This window comes from Hibiscus syriacus, unplaced genomic scaffold, assembly GCF_006381635.1.
Source record: "Hibiscus syriacus cultivar Baekdansim isolate YM2019G1 unplaced genomic scaffold, ASM638163v2 tig00110890_pilon, whole genome shotgun sequence".
Classification (NCBI taxonomy): domain Eukaryota; kingdom Viridiplantae; phylum Streptophyta; class Magnoliopsida; order Malvales; family Malvaceae; genus Hibiscus; species Hibiscus syriacus.
In genome coordinates, this window is record NW_024062900.1 from 14,457,105 (window position 1) to 14,471,766 (window position 14,662).

The 14,662-nt window shown below is 33.5% G+C and overlaps 1 protein-coding gene across 2 annotated transcripts; it reads right to left on the reverse strand.

The window, feature by feature from the left end:
- Positions 1-976: 976 nt before the first annotated feature.
- Positions 977-3,278, reverse strand: LOC120144570 (zinc finger protein CONSTANS-LIKE 1-like). Of its 2 annotated transcripts, XM_039158610.1 has the most exons (3): positions 2,689-3,278; positions 2,322-2,548; positions 977-1,226 (listed from the first exon to the last, which is right to left on the reverse strand). In XM_039158610.1, exons 1-2 carry the CDS (start codon positions 3,154-3,156, stop codon positions 2,345-2,347), a joined length of 672 nt encoding a protein of 223 aa, XP_039014541.1. In that variant the 5' UTR covers positions 3,157-3,278; the 3' UTR covers positions 977-1,226; positions 2,322-2,344. The 2 variants fall into 2 exon arrangements, with proteins under 2 accessions (XP_039014541.1, XP_039014540.1); XM_039158609.1 differs by lacking the exon at positions 977-1,226 and having other exon boundaries at positions 1,847-2,548.
- Between the last annotated feature and the right edge of the window lie 11,384 nt (positions 3,279-14,662).

Genomic DNA, 14,662 nt, shown 5'->3' on the forward strand with positions numbered 1-14,662 from the left:
GCGATGGCTCTTCAACCCTAAACCAAAACCAACTATCTCCTCTCCTCTCCTCTCCAATGACCTTGTTATTCCGACGAGCACGCCGACACCAAGGTAAACCAAACTCACTATTCTCTACTTATTTTCTTAAAAAAAACTGTAAAATTCGTATGAAAAACAAAGAACGAGCACTACATAAAAAATTCCATTTTTAGTTGTATTTCAAGAATTTAAATAAACAGAGAATGAAAAAATTAGGATACCTCTTTTGCTCGTGAAATTTTTTTTTCTGTTTTTTTATTGCTGTGAAAAATCTCCTCCTGTTACATTGTTTGCTTTTGGGTTATATACCCTTACATAAGAAAACCAAAAATCAAATGCTTGGTTCATTTCTCTTGATTGATCGTTCAGTGGTGCCAGAGTAAAGTCACGGTTTGGTGACATGGTGTTGTAGGGCATGATGGGATTTGTTGATGGAAGAGAGGTATGGCACGAGTATGGCAACAATAGAAACTAGTTTGGACCGGGTCGGGTCTCTCTTTAGGTCGGATCCGAGTCGAATCTGATGGGTTTGTTGGTTTTTAGGGTTTGAGTTTGATTTATAACTTGGGCTGGTTTGGGTCTTAAAGAGGTTTGGATTATGAAAAATGATGATTACAACCCCATAAATATCTAGACGGTTGTTCACACCATTTTATTGTGCCAACAAAACTACCATCATCTTTTTTTTTTTGGTATAATAAAAAATAATAAACTACAACTTCAAGGTGACTTCTCCTCATAATAATCAGAGTTATTTTAGAGTATTTATATATATATAAAAAATAATTAGTATTGTGATATTATAATTAATTACATTTATGCTTAAATAAAAACTCAAATAAATCTATTAGATTCAAATGAAATTTTATATACTCAATTCAATTCAAAATAATCTTAATCAAAATTAGACGATAAAATAATATTAAAAAAAGAATTAATTAAATTTCTTTTCTACTCGATTCGACTTCATCTTATACTCATTTCTAACCACGAACAAATTCCAGCCCAACAATCAAACAAATTTCCACCGCTAGTTCGACCAATGCTTCCACCATTTCACCTTCCCTTTCCATTTTTCACCACAATTTCCTTCTATGGTTTGATTATTCCATTTGCAAATTTGTTTCTACTTTCTAGTTTTGCAATATAAACTAGAAAGCCTCCCCCACCCACCTTATGTGATGGCGATTGGCGGCCGTATATCCCTATTAAGAAGAGACAAAACTTTGTTACTTCAATTTCAAAATTCATGGTTGTGGAAGCTTAGATGTCATGTCGTAGCTCCAAGATATTTTCCTAAAAAACATTAAATAATCACAAAATATCTTTCCTCTACTCCATGTTCAACAAATACCAACTCTACTAGGAAGACTAAAGACATGATTCGTAGTTTGAACATCAACACGAACACAAATTAGCCAAGTAAAACGATGACATATATATTTCTCTCCTGATTTCAATCGCCGTCCTTTGTTTTACCAAATATTTCACACGTAATGACCCATACTATTTTTTTAAATAGGGTCATACTAATTTTGTTGAAATAAATTAAGATGTTTATAACATAATATTTTTCAAAGTAACTTTTGCATTAACTGTTTAAATTCATTTTTTTAAATAACACTCCCTTTAACAAAAAAATTACTCAATAGATTCAACTTAACTATCAATATTTTAATTTAATATGATTAAAAAATATTAAATTGTTAAATAATGTGAGAAACGTATAGATATTATTTTTATTTATATATAAAAAAAATTATATATAGAGGTTTTGTTGGAAGTGATGGATAAGTTGCTATGCAAGCAATAGGCACAAGGCAAGCTCAGCATTACTTTTTCTTTAAAGATACAAATTCACTCTACAAATACAATGAAGTTGGCTGCCTACTACTTGATGCCTGTGAATCCATCATCCATGTTCTATGCACATTTAGTTTCATAATTCGTTTCAAATAAATTATAAAAATTCATAGTATAAGATAACCAACTGGGGGAAAAGAATAAGACGACAACACTACAAACAAACCGTTGGTTTGAGAAGATATCCAATAAACATGACTTATATAGTAAAAAATCAGATTACGAAATCTCACCCAGATATCAAACTAGTAAAATTCTTAGGTAATCAAACCACACACAAACTAACTATCAAATGAGGGTTAAGAAATCCCATCAAAGAGAATCATGGACTATAGTTAAGAATCTTAACAGGTTAGATCATCAGATATCTCAAGGCCGAACCAACTCAATCAAACAGCCAGGCATTTACTATTACTAACAGGTTTAAGATGTTTTACTGGATTTTTCGAGGCTCTAATGACTATGCACTCGCCGTGTCTATCGAATCACACGAATCGGACTGCAAATGAACGGCATCGTCCTGTTTGATCAACTGTTCTTTTGGCATCCTTATAGAATCAACTGAAACGGCCTCGTCGATGGATTCATCCTCCGCTCTGCACGGAGTCGACAAAACAGTACGGTAACCGTACCTCCGTTTAGGATATAACGGATCCAGTTCGTCCTGCAAATAAAAATGACAAATAAATAAATAAAACGGAAAAAATGACAAATAAATAAATAAAACGGAGAAAAATATTAAACAACGCATGGAAGAAAAATAAGAAGAGAATCTAAAATGAAATAACAAAGAGAAAAACCAACCTGATAACGAAGATCTGGAAAATTTTCTCTTGACCTTTTCAACGGAAACAAATTTGTAGATTTACAGACCTCTCTGCCGCCATCAGAATATTCTTCGCTAGTAGATGAACTTGAAGCAGGCGGAGGAGTATTTGAAGCTGTGGACGACAGCACCACCTGATTATCTCCGTCCTCCTCCGCATCGTCATCATAAACAACTCTTTCATCTTCTTCAATTTCCGGTTCGCTGCCCTCTCGATCGCCGCCGTTGACGCACCTCTCACAGACGGAGACCGTGTGACCGAGCTTAGAACCTGCGGCCCTCCACGGCGTGAGAGAGTGGCAGGCGTGGCAGATAAGACACCTCACGTGCCGCGCTACGAGGAAGTTGGCTCCGTGCACTTTGGCATCACAGCCCCAGCACAAACTTGCTAGGTCCGACTCACAATACGTACTTGCCGCCAAATCGCAGAGCTCACAGCTCTTCATTTCCCTCCTTTCTACCAAAATCAGAGAGAGATGCTTCGGCTTGGCTATCAGCCGGTTTCTTCTTCTTTCGTTTTCTGAGAGAATTTTTTTGACAATAATTTTTCTCTTTCTCGTATATATGCAGAGAATGGACGATTGGAAAGGAAGAGAAAGGAAACATCAACTGCAGTGGCTTATAGAAACAGCCCTCTTGTTGTTTTAAATTACAAATACGCCATTATAATACTTCCAGTTAACCAACCAAGCTGGCAGTACCTCCACCACTTACATACTATTTTGTCTACAGAATACTAGAACAATTTAATTGATTTTTTGTTTTATACATAAATACCGTTTTCACCCTTGCACATTCATTTTAACTAATATTTTTCACATACTTCACATTATTTAAGTTCATAAATTTGAATAAAATTAAAAAAATAATATCTATAATAATCTAATTAAGAATTTTCAATCTTTTCACATTGTTTTCCATTTTCTTACGTGATAATTTTTATTAAGAAAAGAAAGTATAAATTCTGTTATTTTTATGGTAAATTATACATTTAGTATTGAAACTATTACTTTTATTCCATTTTAGTTTTTAAACTTTATTTCTTTTTAGAATTATATCTAATATTTACTTTAGATTTTATATTAGTACTCAATGATCATGTTGACGTGTCATCATAATATAATGTTACATCATCATTTGAAAAATAAAAAAAATTGTACAATAAGCCATTTTAGTTTGGATATAAAAGAATAAAATTTAGGTATCGAAATAGAATAAAATAATAATTTAAATACTAAAGGTTTAGTTTACCCTATTTTTTATTTAAATAAACGGGTCTAATATTTAATAATTAAAATTTCAAATAAAAATAGGGGTAAAATTGTGATTTCGAGAAGCCTACAGAAAGAGTAAGTAATAGCAGAAAGGGAAGTGATGGGTAAAAGGGCGGGGGGATGTGGTGGGAAGACGAGCCACATGTTGAAATGGCGTATAAATGTATTGTTTATATATATGGCATTAAATTAGTGCCCCCCCCCCCCTCTTACCTTCTGCTTCGGCCTTTGGCTCATTTCCTCGGTTTCGTTGGAACAATAATGAAGATATTTTTTTTCTTATTAAGTAGTGGCTTATTTGCTCTGCTCTCCTTTCCTTGTGTGGCCATGTGTCGTTAGTTGATCGTCGAGATTCAGATTCTCTTCCTCGTTGCAGGGCCAAGGATTAGCCACGTGGCTTGGTCTTGATTCGGGTCGATTGCGTGTATGGCTGGCGACGTGTTATCTCGTTGTCTTCTCTCCATTTGCTGCTTCCTATTTATCTCTTAAATCTGAATGATCAGTGGCCGAGGGAGAAACATATCTTAATAACCGCAAAGATTGCGCTGCACTCACTCGCCCCTGATCCTAAAACTCTCCCCCTAAGATTTCATTCTCTATCTTCCATTTTTATTTTTATTTTGACATTAGCTATCTTCCATTCTTAATTTAAAGAAAGTTTATCTGAAATCCTAAAATTAATAGGAATTTAAATGATTTATCGAATGACATTTCATAGTGAATAGTAAGCTTTGATAATTTATCGATTATGGTACGTATTGCTTTGGTTCATAATCACATTGATTTATCGGTGTTGGAGATAACATTCCGATTAATTCTAATTTATGTCTCATTATTATAAAAAATGAGACAAATAATCGAATATTGTGTTATGATAAGCTTTTAAGATATAACTAGATATTAATATACTAAAAGAACTTAATAATTTGGCGAGATAAAACAAAGAAAGTGGAAAAAAAATGCTAATATGTGTTATATAAGCGAAAATGGTGAGTTTTTTTTCCCTAGAGAAAAGATATCAAATAAATATAAAAGCAAAAGAAAAATATGACTAATGAGACAAAGAAAGAAAAAGAGGGTATAGGAAATTTATGTAGAAAAAGAGAAAAAAATGAAATTAGATTTCTTCATTTCTTTATCGGTATAAAGGCATAAGGGAAAATGACTTACTAAAAATAAATTACTTTTATGCGTAAATTCTATTTTTTTACTGAACTTTAGTCTCTTTCTTATTTTATTAACTGAACTTTAAAACATTTCAATTTAATCATTCAATATTTGAATTGTTCCTGTTTTGGTCATTATAATGTTAAATAATTAACGACGTATGATAAAATAACCAACACCAAAATGACATAGTTTTGGATCTCTGTAAAAAAAAATTTAGACCAAAACGAACTCAAATTCCAATCACCTTGCCGGCCGCCATTTTGACCATCGTCGACCACCATCCTTGGAGACCAATAATTCCCAAAATTTCCCACCGAATGCATCTCGTCGTTCTAAACACAAAATTGATGTTCTTTAGGCTGAAACTCCCCAAAATCAATGGATATAGTGTTGATATTATTACCACCGTACACTATCATACTTCTCTCATTTTTTCCTCTCATTTTTTAAATCTTTAAGTTCAGAACTTCATGAAACTAAATCAAAAGCCACAAGAATTAAAATCGAAACTCCAACCAAATAATTTTGATTTGAGCTCTTTTATCCCAGAACCAACGGTTGCACTCATTCCTTATAAAACCTATTGCAACATGCAAGTTTCTTTAGTTTAATTTTATAAAAATTGATCTATCTTGGAACCCAACTAACCTGAAACACCCATATACCACTCTTACTACTTGAAGCAACCATTACATTTGCATTAACATTAGGAAGATTATTGCAATTTTGCAAACATCCTGAAGTGGTCCAACATTATGCAACCATATTACCACTCCAGAATCGAATCAAGTTGTCATCACCTATCAACTAAGAAATGTTCTCCAGATGGATCTTCTCAACAACCGATCACTTGGTAGAGTTTTTTTTTTTTGCTTATTGGCTTCTAGTTTTTATTCATATTTTGGTATTGTGTGGTTGTTGAAATTTAATTTTTGAATATTATTTAGATTTTATGATCTTGTTGAAGGTTTTACGATTGGAGAAAAAATTGAGTTGAACGATGGCGGTAGAGATTGAACGCGTGAAAGTCATAATCGGGTCGTCTTTCACTTCAATGGGGGTGTGGAACAGAAAAAAAAATAAAAAAATAAAATTAATAAAATATTTATTGGTGCCTACATTATAACCCCAATACCTTTTCTAGACGTTACGGTTGAATCTCGACGGTCACATGTCATATTCAGAAATCATTTACATATTCAAAACGTAATTGAAATTCATTTAGTGAATAATATATATATATATATATATAGATATATATATATTATATATATATATATATATATATATATATATATATATATATATATATATATATATATAACGATAAAAATACAGAAAATATCAAATGGTAAGGTTCATATGGTAAACATAGACATATACTAACATTAGAAGTCTGTATAAAAACATGTTTAGAACAAAATATCGATAATACATATACATATAGACAATAATAAAAAAGCATGTCACCAAAATATAATAGAAAAAGACATATAAAGATATAAAATATGTATAATAAGGGGATTAGTCGATCCTCCTGATGCCAAGTCTGCTAGCCTACTATTTGGTAATATCTTAAGAGTGAAAAAAAATTAAAGAGTGGGCTAAAAAGCCAGTAGCATAGCGAATCAATCTGATGAACTCAATCACGTAATCTGTAACAGACATGTCACCCTACTACAAATTCTAAAACCCCTAAAGTCACTCCTATAGGTGTCTCTCTCTGATGTACTGACTCAAAAGACACTCCTTAAAAAGTTCCTAAGTCAACTGATTTGTCGAAATACTTCTGAAAATCGAATGCCCTCTTTTAGCACGACTAGTGCTCCTTTTAACTTCTACTCAGGCATCAACTCCATATCGTCCATAATCCTCTCAGTGTTCTCTAACTAATACTTAATATTAGTCGAAGGTCCCCTAATGATACCTCAAATGGGGCTACCCCAACAGCCACTAAAGGCTTTGATATGTCGACATCAAACCTAGTATTGTAATATCTAGTCGCCTTGTAAAACATTCAAAAGATAGCTCTATTTATTCCATCCTCATCCATCTTAGTGTACTCATCCTTGATGACATGTAAGTTTCTCTCAAGTGTAACCAGATCTTCACAAGAAGTAAATGAATGGACACACGTAGTAGGGATCTAGAGCTAGCGTCAAAAGCGTCTATAAAGATAGAAAGTTGAGTCACTCGCTCACCCACGACCACGATCATAACCTGACCTATGACTTCGAGTACTCATCTAAACAACCTACTAGGCTTTATGAAGTTAGTATTATATAAAAAAATCTTAAATTTATTTAAAACTCGTAAAATAAAGTGACACATTGTTTGAAAAAATAAGAAAATATCCTTTGAAAATACAATATTTAGGACTCATTTACAGTCCGAGTGTTTTAAACCAAAAGCTCTGATACCACCAAATGTAACACCTTAGACCCAGCCTAGTCTTTACGACCAAATCTTGATGGCACATATCGTATTAAGAAATCCTTTCCATATTCAAAACGTAATTGAAATCCATTTCAATGAATAAAATACATATAATAGTAAAATTATAGAAAATATCCAATGATAAGGTTCATACGGTAAATATATACATATACTAACATAGAAAGTCCATATAAAAACATGTTCAGAACAAAATACCGGTAATACAAATATATAAAGATAATAATAAAAACGCGTGTCATCAAAATATAATAGAAAATGGAATATAAAGATATATAGTGGTACAAAAAGGAGAATAGTCAATCCTTCTAGTTTCTGGTCTGCTAGCATATTGTCTGGTACTATCTGAAGAGTTAAAAAAAATTAAAGATTGAGTTAAAAAATCAGTGTGCTCATTGTGGTGTATAAAAACATTCAGATAAATACTTCGGTAAAAATTAATTTATAAAACATGCTTTTAAAACATGAACATTACCCCATCCGAACACTATAATGTGTAGGTTCCCCTAAATCATACACCCATATGTACACCCGGTAAGGACTTTATAGCTTAAAGATATGCGATAAGGACTTACCCTGTGCACAAAACAGAGGAGTCTGTAGTAAGGTTTTACAAGTCATAGACTAAGCCTGAGATGCTTCCTTCAATAATACCCCTAATGACAATAAATATGAATGTATTTGAGTGAAAAAATGTAATTTAATTCATTAAAACATGAAAATGTGTTATGTTCAAGAATCAGATACATAAATACGTTAACTAGATATAATGTCAGAAAAATATAATAAATTAGATATCACCCTAATGTATACGGTAAATCAATTCAATGGCTGTCCCTTTTTCCCATATGTATGGGGTAAGGGGGAGGTAAGATAGTATGCTACCCCCAACACCAGGTTGAGAGAAGCTTCCGTAAGAGACCTCCGAATTATGAAATCAGATATCATGAAATCAAAATATTTAATATCATCATAATTCCAAAACAGTTCAGATAGGTAATTCAAACAATATTGTAACATCATTAGGAACACATCTGTATTGGTATGAGAAGTCTAGTATAGTAGCCTACTATTGGGTCTACTTGTCACGATCAACAACAGGGCTATATCCTACAAACGAGAGAAATTATAACATTGATATAATATAATATTTAATAAATTTTATTTAGACAATTACAAAAACCTACAAATAACTTTCGAAATACATGGAACATGTTTATCTACAGGACGAGAAACACCAGATCTAGTCAATCCTGGATCATAGGAAACACAAGTATCTTCATAAAAATATAATCTTAAATAAATACTATATTTAATACCAAAATAATGATAAAAAAATTCTAAAAATACGAAACATTTTTGGGGTAATGGGCGTATTTTGGGGCTATAACACCCTAAACTCAATTGGGTCTAAAGTGTCACATTGAGTTACCAAGACAACCCATGATTCTACAAAACTATTCTTTTTTTTCAAAACATACAGAAGTATACCATATTAGACATACATAACATTTATAAAAACACTTTTATAAATTAGAGCTCCGTGACACATAGTTTAAACCAAAATAATACAACTCAATGTTATAAAATCTAAATGCAATAATAAGGGTCCTATTAATAAATATGCCCTACCTAAAGCTACAATATAGTACTATGGAAGAGATGCTAGAAGTCTTGTTGCAACGTAGCTCCTCGAACGGATCAAGCTAATAACTTGCGAATGAAAAACATTCAAAAGTTGAGCTTACAAAACCCAACAGTATAATCGTTAATCTAGAGCAGCATTATGTGTCTCATAAACATAAGCATGCTAAAGAATGGTACTAAGCAGTAGGTACATGCATGATCTTAATCAAGTGTTACCTAATTTGAGTTTAATTATTCTATTACTGAAGTAGGAGTCTCATGATTCCCTTAATCCTCTGATAAGGGCATCACCATGAGTACACCTTTAATGGGTCTCTAACCACAATGACTGTAAGTGTTATGCATTATTTGAATATGACTCTGACATTGATGTGCATTATCTGAATGCGATACTGATACTCTATGCATTATCTAAATGCGACATTGATACTCCTATGCATTATCTAAATGCGACACTGATACTAATGTGCATTATCTGAATGTGACACTGACATTGTTGTGCAATATTTAAATCCAACACACTACTAGTATCTGGTTTCATATAACCATCAAACACTAGTTAACTAAGGCAATTGCATAACATCGGTAAAATTCCCAATAAGGTGCTGAATGATCTCTTGGTCTCACATAGTCATTTGTAGATCATAGAGGGGAAATCTAATGTCACATAGTATCGATACAATTTTTGCTCAACTAAAGTATTAGCTGGGTTTCACACAACCATCAATACAAGCTCTAAGGATATGTATTATACTAGACTAATGCAACTATACATGCATGATTGAGGGCTCATGGCCATAAAAAATGACAATGCTCAATGAGCGCAACTAAGGTATTCTAGCTACACACCGTTGACAATAACCCACTAGGTCAACTAAGGTAGCCCGCCACACACTAGCATAGCTTGGCATACTAAGGTAAGGTTATCCCCTTTACTAGTTATTATCTCACTCATTCTCTCATCTAGATCATTATGCGAGGGTTTATTAGTTTTCTATATCCGTTAGTCTATTAAGTTACTCTATTTTGGACATTTAACACTGATAGATATCTTAGTCATTTATATCTTTAGGGAGATCTCTATATTTCATGACTTTACGATGATTATTAAATCTACTGATCACTTATTGTATTATTTACCAACTCGATACTTTACTCGTGTCCAATACTAAGTCGAGATACTCTAGTTTCTCTTATTATACTTTCCTTAAAGTCGCCCTCAAATTCGAGGGAAACTGTATGTCTACCATTCATTTACATTCTTATAGTAAACAATTTTGTTATTTCTTAATTTGGTTAATTAGTCATATTGTTTACCGATACATCCTCTGTAATGATCCTTCATTCTTAGTTACTCGCTACGTGTTCGATTGAAGACACTTAGACGTATTACATCCACTATGGTTAATTCGATTGTATCCCACTCCTACAAGTGTTTCTGGGCCCATTTGGCCATTTATGTCCCTCACAGACTAAGTTATACTATTATGAGTCATCCTTGACTCTTACAGACCTTAATAAGGTCAAATTTAACCATCTAAAATTGGTAGTATCGATACTATACATTCAATATCAATACCATAGGGGTCAAGTATTGATACCCAATGAGTATCAGTACAAAAAATTACAAAATATCAATACCAGGTACGCTCAGTATTTGTATTGTAGGGGTAGTATTGATACTTCTCCATTTAATATCGATACTCCCCCTTCAGTATCGATACTCCCACCTAGAATTACCTAGATTTTGTCATAGTTTATTCAATATCAATATTATTCATCCAATATCAATATTTGTACCCATAAATACATTGTTTAAGCTCCAAAAATCATCCCAAATGTCTTAGTTTTGTCCCTAAACTTGTGTTAAACCTTTAAAAGTTACCCAGTGTCATAAAAACACATGTTTTACTTAAAAATTCATCTAATCATTAAATCAATCATAAACTCTAAAATACTCAAATACTTAAATCTTTACAAATCATCATGCTTATGAAAACCTTAAGACCATAAAAGATTAGAAATACAATACCTTGGTTAAAGAATCCTGAAATGAAGCTATTTTCTCAACAATCTTTACTTCATCCTAATCTTCTTAAGCTAAGCAGATTTTCACCCCTTTTCTATAGCCAAAAAGGAAAGCTATGAGATTCTAAACATAAAGAACGTTATTGGAGGGTTTAAGGATGAATGAGAAAAAATGAGAATGAATGAAAAAAATGAAGAGAATAAGAATATGAAAAGAGATAAAAGGCTCTCATATTTCAAAATGAGATAATCATACATTTGGCCCTTCCTCATTTTTTTATTATTTAAAAACCCTAATCGGGCACAATTCCAACCTAGTTAAGCCCTCAATCGACCTAACATATTTAATTACAAACTTCACAAGGTCAACAAACCTCTCAGGTAAACCCAAAACTACTAGCCCAAAATTTGGGTTGTTACAACTCTCTTCTCATTGAAAGAAAATTCATCCTCAAAATTTACTAGGGTCAAATAACGACCGAACCTTAGTTCTCACACTTAGAAGCCTCAAAGCACCTAAACTCTTATCAAGTTTGATCCACAAGGAAAAAGTCCATACAACATGACATGTAACCTGAAACTCGCAAATTTGCTCTATTATTTTCTAAAAGGTGTTACCTACGTCAAACTTAAGCAATAACCTTTGAGAGGCACAAGTCAAAGAATCTCATTCTTTTCTTCTAACACTGAATGCTCGGAACGTTTCATAAAGATAAACACTTCTCCATGACTCGTCTACAACCGCTAGACCCTTCATTGACTAACTCTACTCTATTGAGTTAACAAACTGCATCATTTTATAAGTCTCTTTTACTTACTAAACTCAAGTAACTCAACATACTAAACGTCAAGATCCTACAAACACTTGTTATACATAGTTTCGATGTCGAGTACTAAAAATATAATGACAATTCTTGACTTCCTAACGCCAATCTATACGCTCATGTTGCATAACTTTGATTCAATATTCATCTATATTACTTGATTGATTCTTATTATTCCTTGTAGTTACAAATAAGCTACTCACCAGGACATGCATCTAAGGAAATTACGACTAAAAATCGATTACTTGCTTAGTGATACTAGTAACAGCTACTCTCCTAGAGAGCACACATCACAGAGCAGAGATCTTTAGAAACCGCACTCTGACCTAAGGATTCTATAAATCTACGTCTTATACCCACGTTCGCTTACCAAAACTCTATCATTCACTAACGGCTAATGTTAGTCAACAAACACTTAAAGTACTTGATCTCCTTTAGTCTCATGGACTATAATCAATGGTATTACACAATGTTGTATATTACTATGTGTTATACATAGCTCACGCTCATATACCAACATGAAGACATCATAAATGAGGCTTGACTCACTAAGAATCACTTGTTGTTCATCCCAAAAAGGCATCATGGTGATGTCAGAGGGTTTACTGCACATCGAGACTCACACTCTACTATCTTACCATAATACCCTTAGTGTTTTGGGTGATATTTGAACTACTGCATTTGGCCGTACACCCAATTAACGTACTCCTAACAAATAATTAGGGCATCTACGCCTAATTAACAACAAAAATGCCTTGGCAATAGCTGATATATATCCTAATATTTCTAACAACTAGATGATTAACATATTGGCTAGAGAAACTTGGGCAAACACTCTCATGGAGATCTCTACCTATAAGGCTGAACTTGGGATTACTAAATCTCTATGGGGTCGATCACATGAACCCTCAATTGACAATGCAAAAACATTATTATAGTCTTATATCTAACTTAACAACTCACAATGATGTTTCTCTAGGGAACACGCGAGGGTAGAGGATTTTACGACTCAACAATTTCTTAGAGTTGACATTCAACTTAATAAGGAACAATCATTTATTCTCATAAGGTTCTCATACATCTCTGGACTTGCAACTCCAAGATCAAAGTAACACATGTGCTAACAACTTCCCTTAGGTCGGCTACTAAGTATGACTCAAGTCCTCGATGAACATATAATATAAACAACGTCTACTCCCCTAAGGCCCACAAATTAGGCACTTGGATCCTCACTCCTAGATTCTCTACATGAATACTTTTTCCTACATAGCTCGCTTAATGCCACGAACAAATGCATGAACTCTTATATACTATTGCAATATAAATGACATGAATTACTAAAAGAAATGTATCTTGTATCTTATCTACGTACAACATCCTTCATAGGCCTTGCATAAATATAATAAATTGGGTCGCACTCAGTCAAATCGAAACAAGGTCAATTCCCTCCTCTGTACTCCTGTCTGAACATTACGCTGACACCTCTCTATGAAAACCCTCTACGATGATAAGTTATTGGGGTCGCTTCCCCTAATTAAGCTGAGACATCATTATTCAAACTAGGGAAACCCCTCAACATATTTTAAGGATCCACATCTATAGCATTTTTAGAGAGTCTAAATCGCATTTCTCGATGCTTCTTGCCACAAAGATCACACTCTAAATAATCTAAAACTCTATTAGAGCTTTAAATATTCGGCACAGACTACGAAGCCGATGGGCTCCTATGAGACTATGAGTCTAAACTCTGACTCTGTTAGAGCGACAAAGCTAACATCACCCTCCTCTGCTCACGCGAATCTCTAGCTCTTTTGGCCACTGACTGAGATAGATATAATATTACACAAATCCTCACACTTGGGATGTCTAACTCATTCAACAAATATTACCTCATACTCCACACCCTCTCCAAGGCATTAGCATGTCATGTCAATTCTAAAAACACTCTAAGAGGATATACTGCCAACTACTTATGTATATCAATATGAAGTCCCTCGAGGAGCCTCTTGAACCTCAAGGACTTAATCATAACCAATTATGAAGCATAACGACTCAGCCGAAGAAATATTCTCTCGTACTCGTACACTAAGCGATGTCCCTGAATTAGTTAAGAGAATTGTATCCTAAAACTATCCATGTAGGCACATTTGGTTGTAGATCCATTTCTACAGTCTTTCACTAGTCGATAGCATAACCTTTGAGTAAAGCGGCGACAAACTTTAACTTACCCTCTAGGGTAAGGTGATGTTACCTTAAAGTCCTTATGATCTTTCTCTACCACTGATCGGTCGAAATTGGATCATAATCGTATGAACCATAGAAATTCACTGTCTTGTACCTATTTAGCCTCTTTGCTGGAGACTTTATCAATACTAACATATTTTGGAAGGCTGACTAAATAGTTTGTGCACTAGAAATATCATCCACTATCTTTTTAAAAGTGAAAATTAAACCTCTAAAGAAGGTCACCTCTACGACTCCTATGCTTAACGGGATCCCATGATTTTATACCCTAAGCAAAAACTTATCGTTGACTTTATTGAGATGAGAGGCAT

Bases quoted from the DNA above. Each gene is read 5' to 3' on its own strand.
- LOC120144570 (XM_039158610.1), bottom strand. From the start codon at position 3,156: ATGAAGAGCTGTGAGCTCTGCGATTTGGCGGCAAGTACGTATTGTGAG. The intron at 2,549-2,688 runs GTTGGTTTTTCT...TTTTATTTGCAG, and splicing joins TTCCAGATCTTCGTTATCAG to GACGAACTGGATCCGTTATA.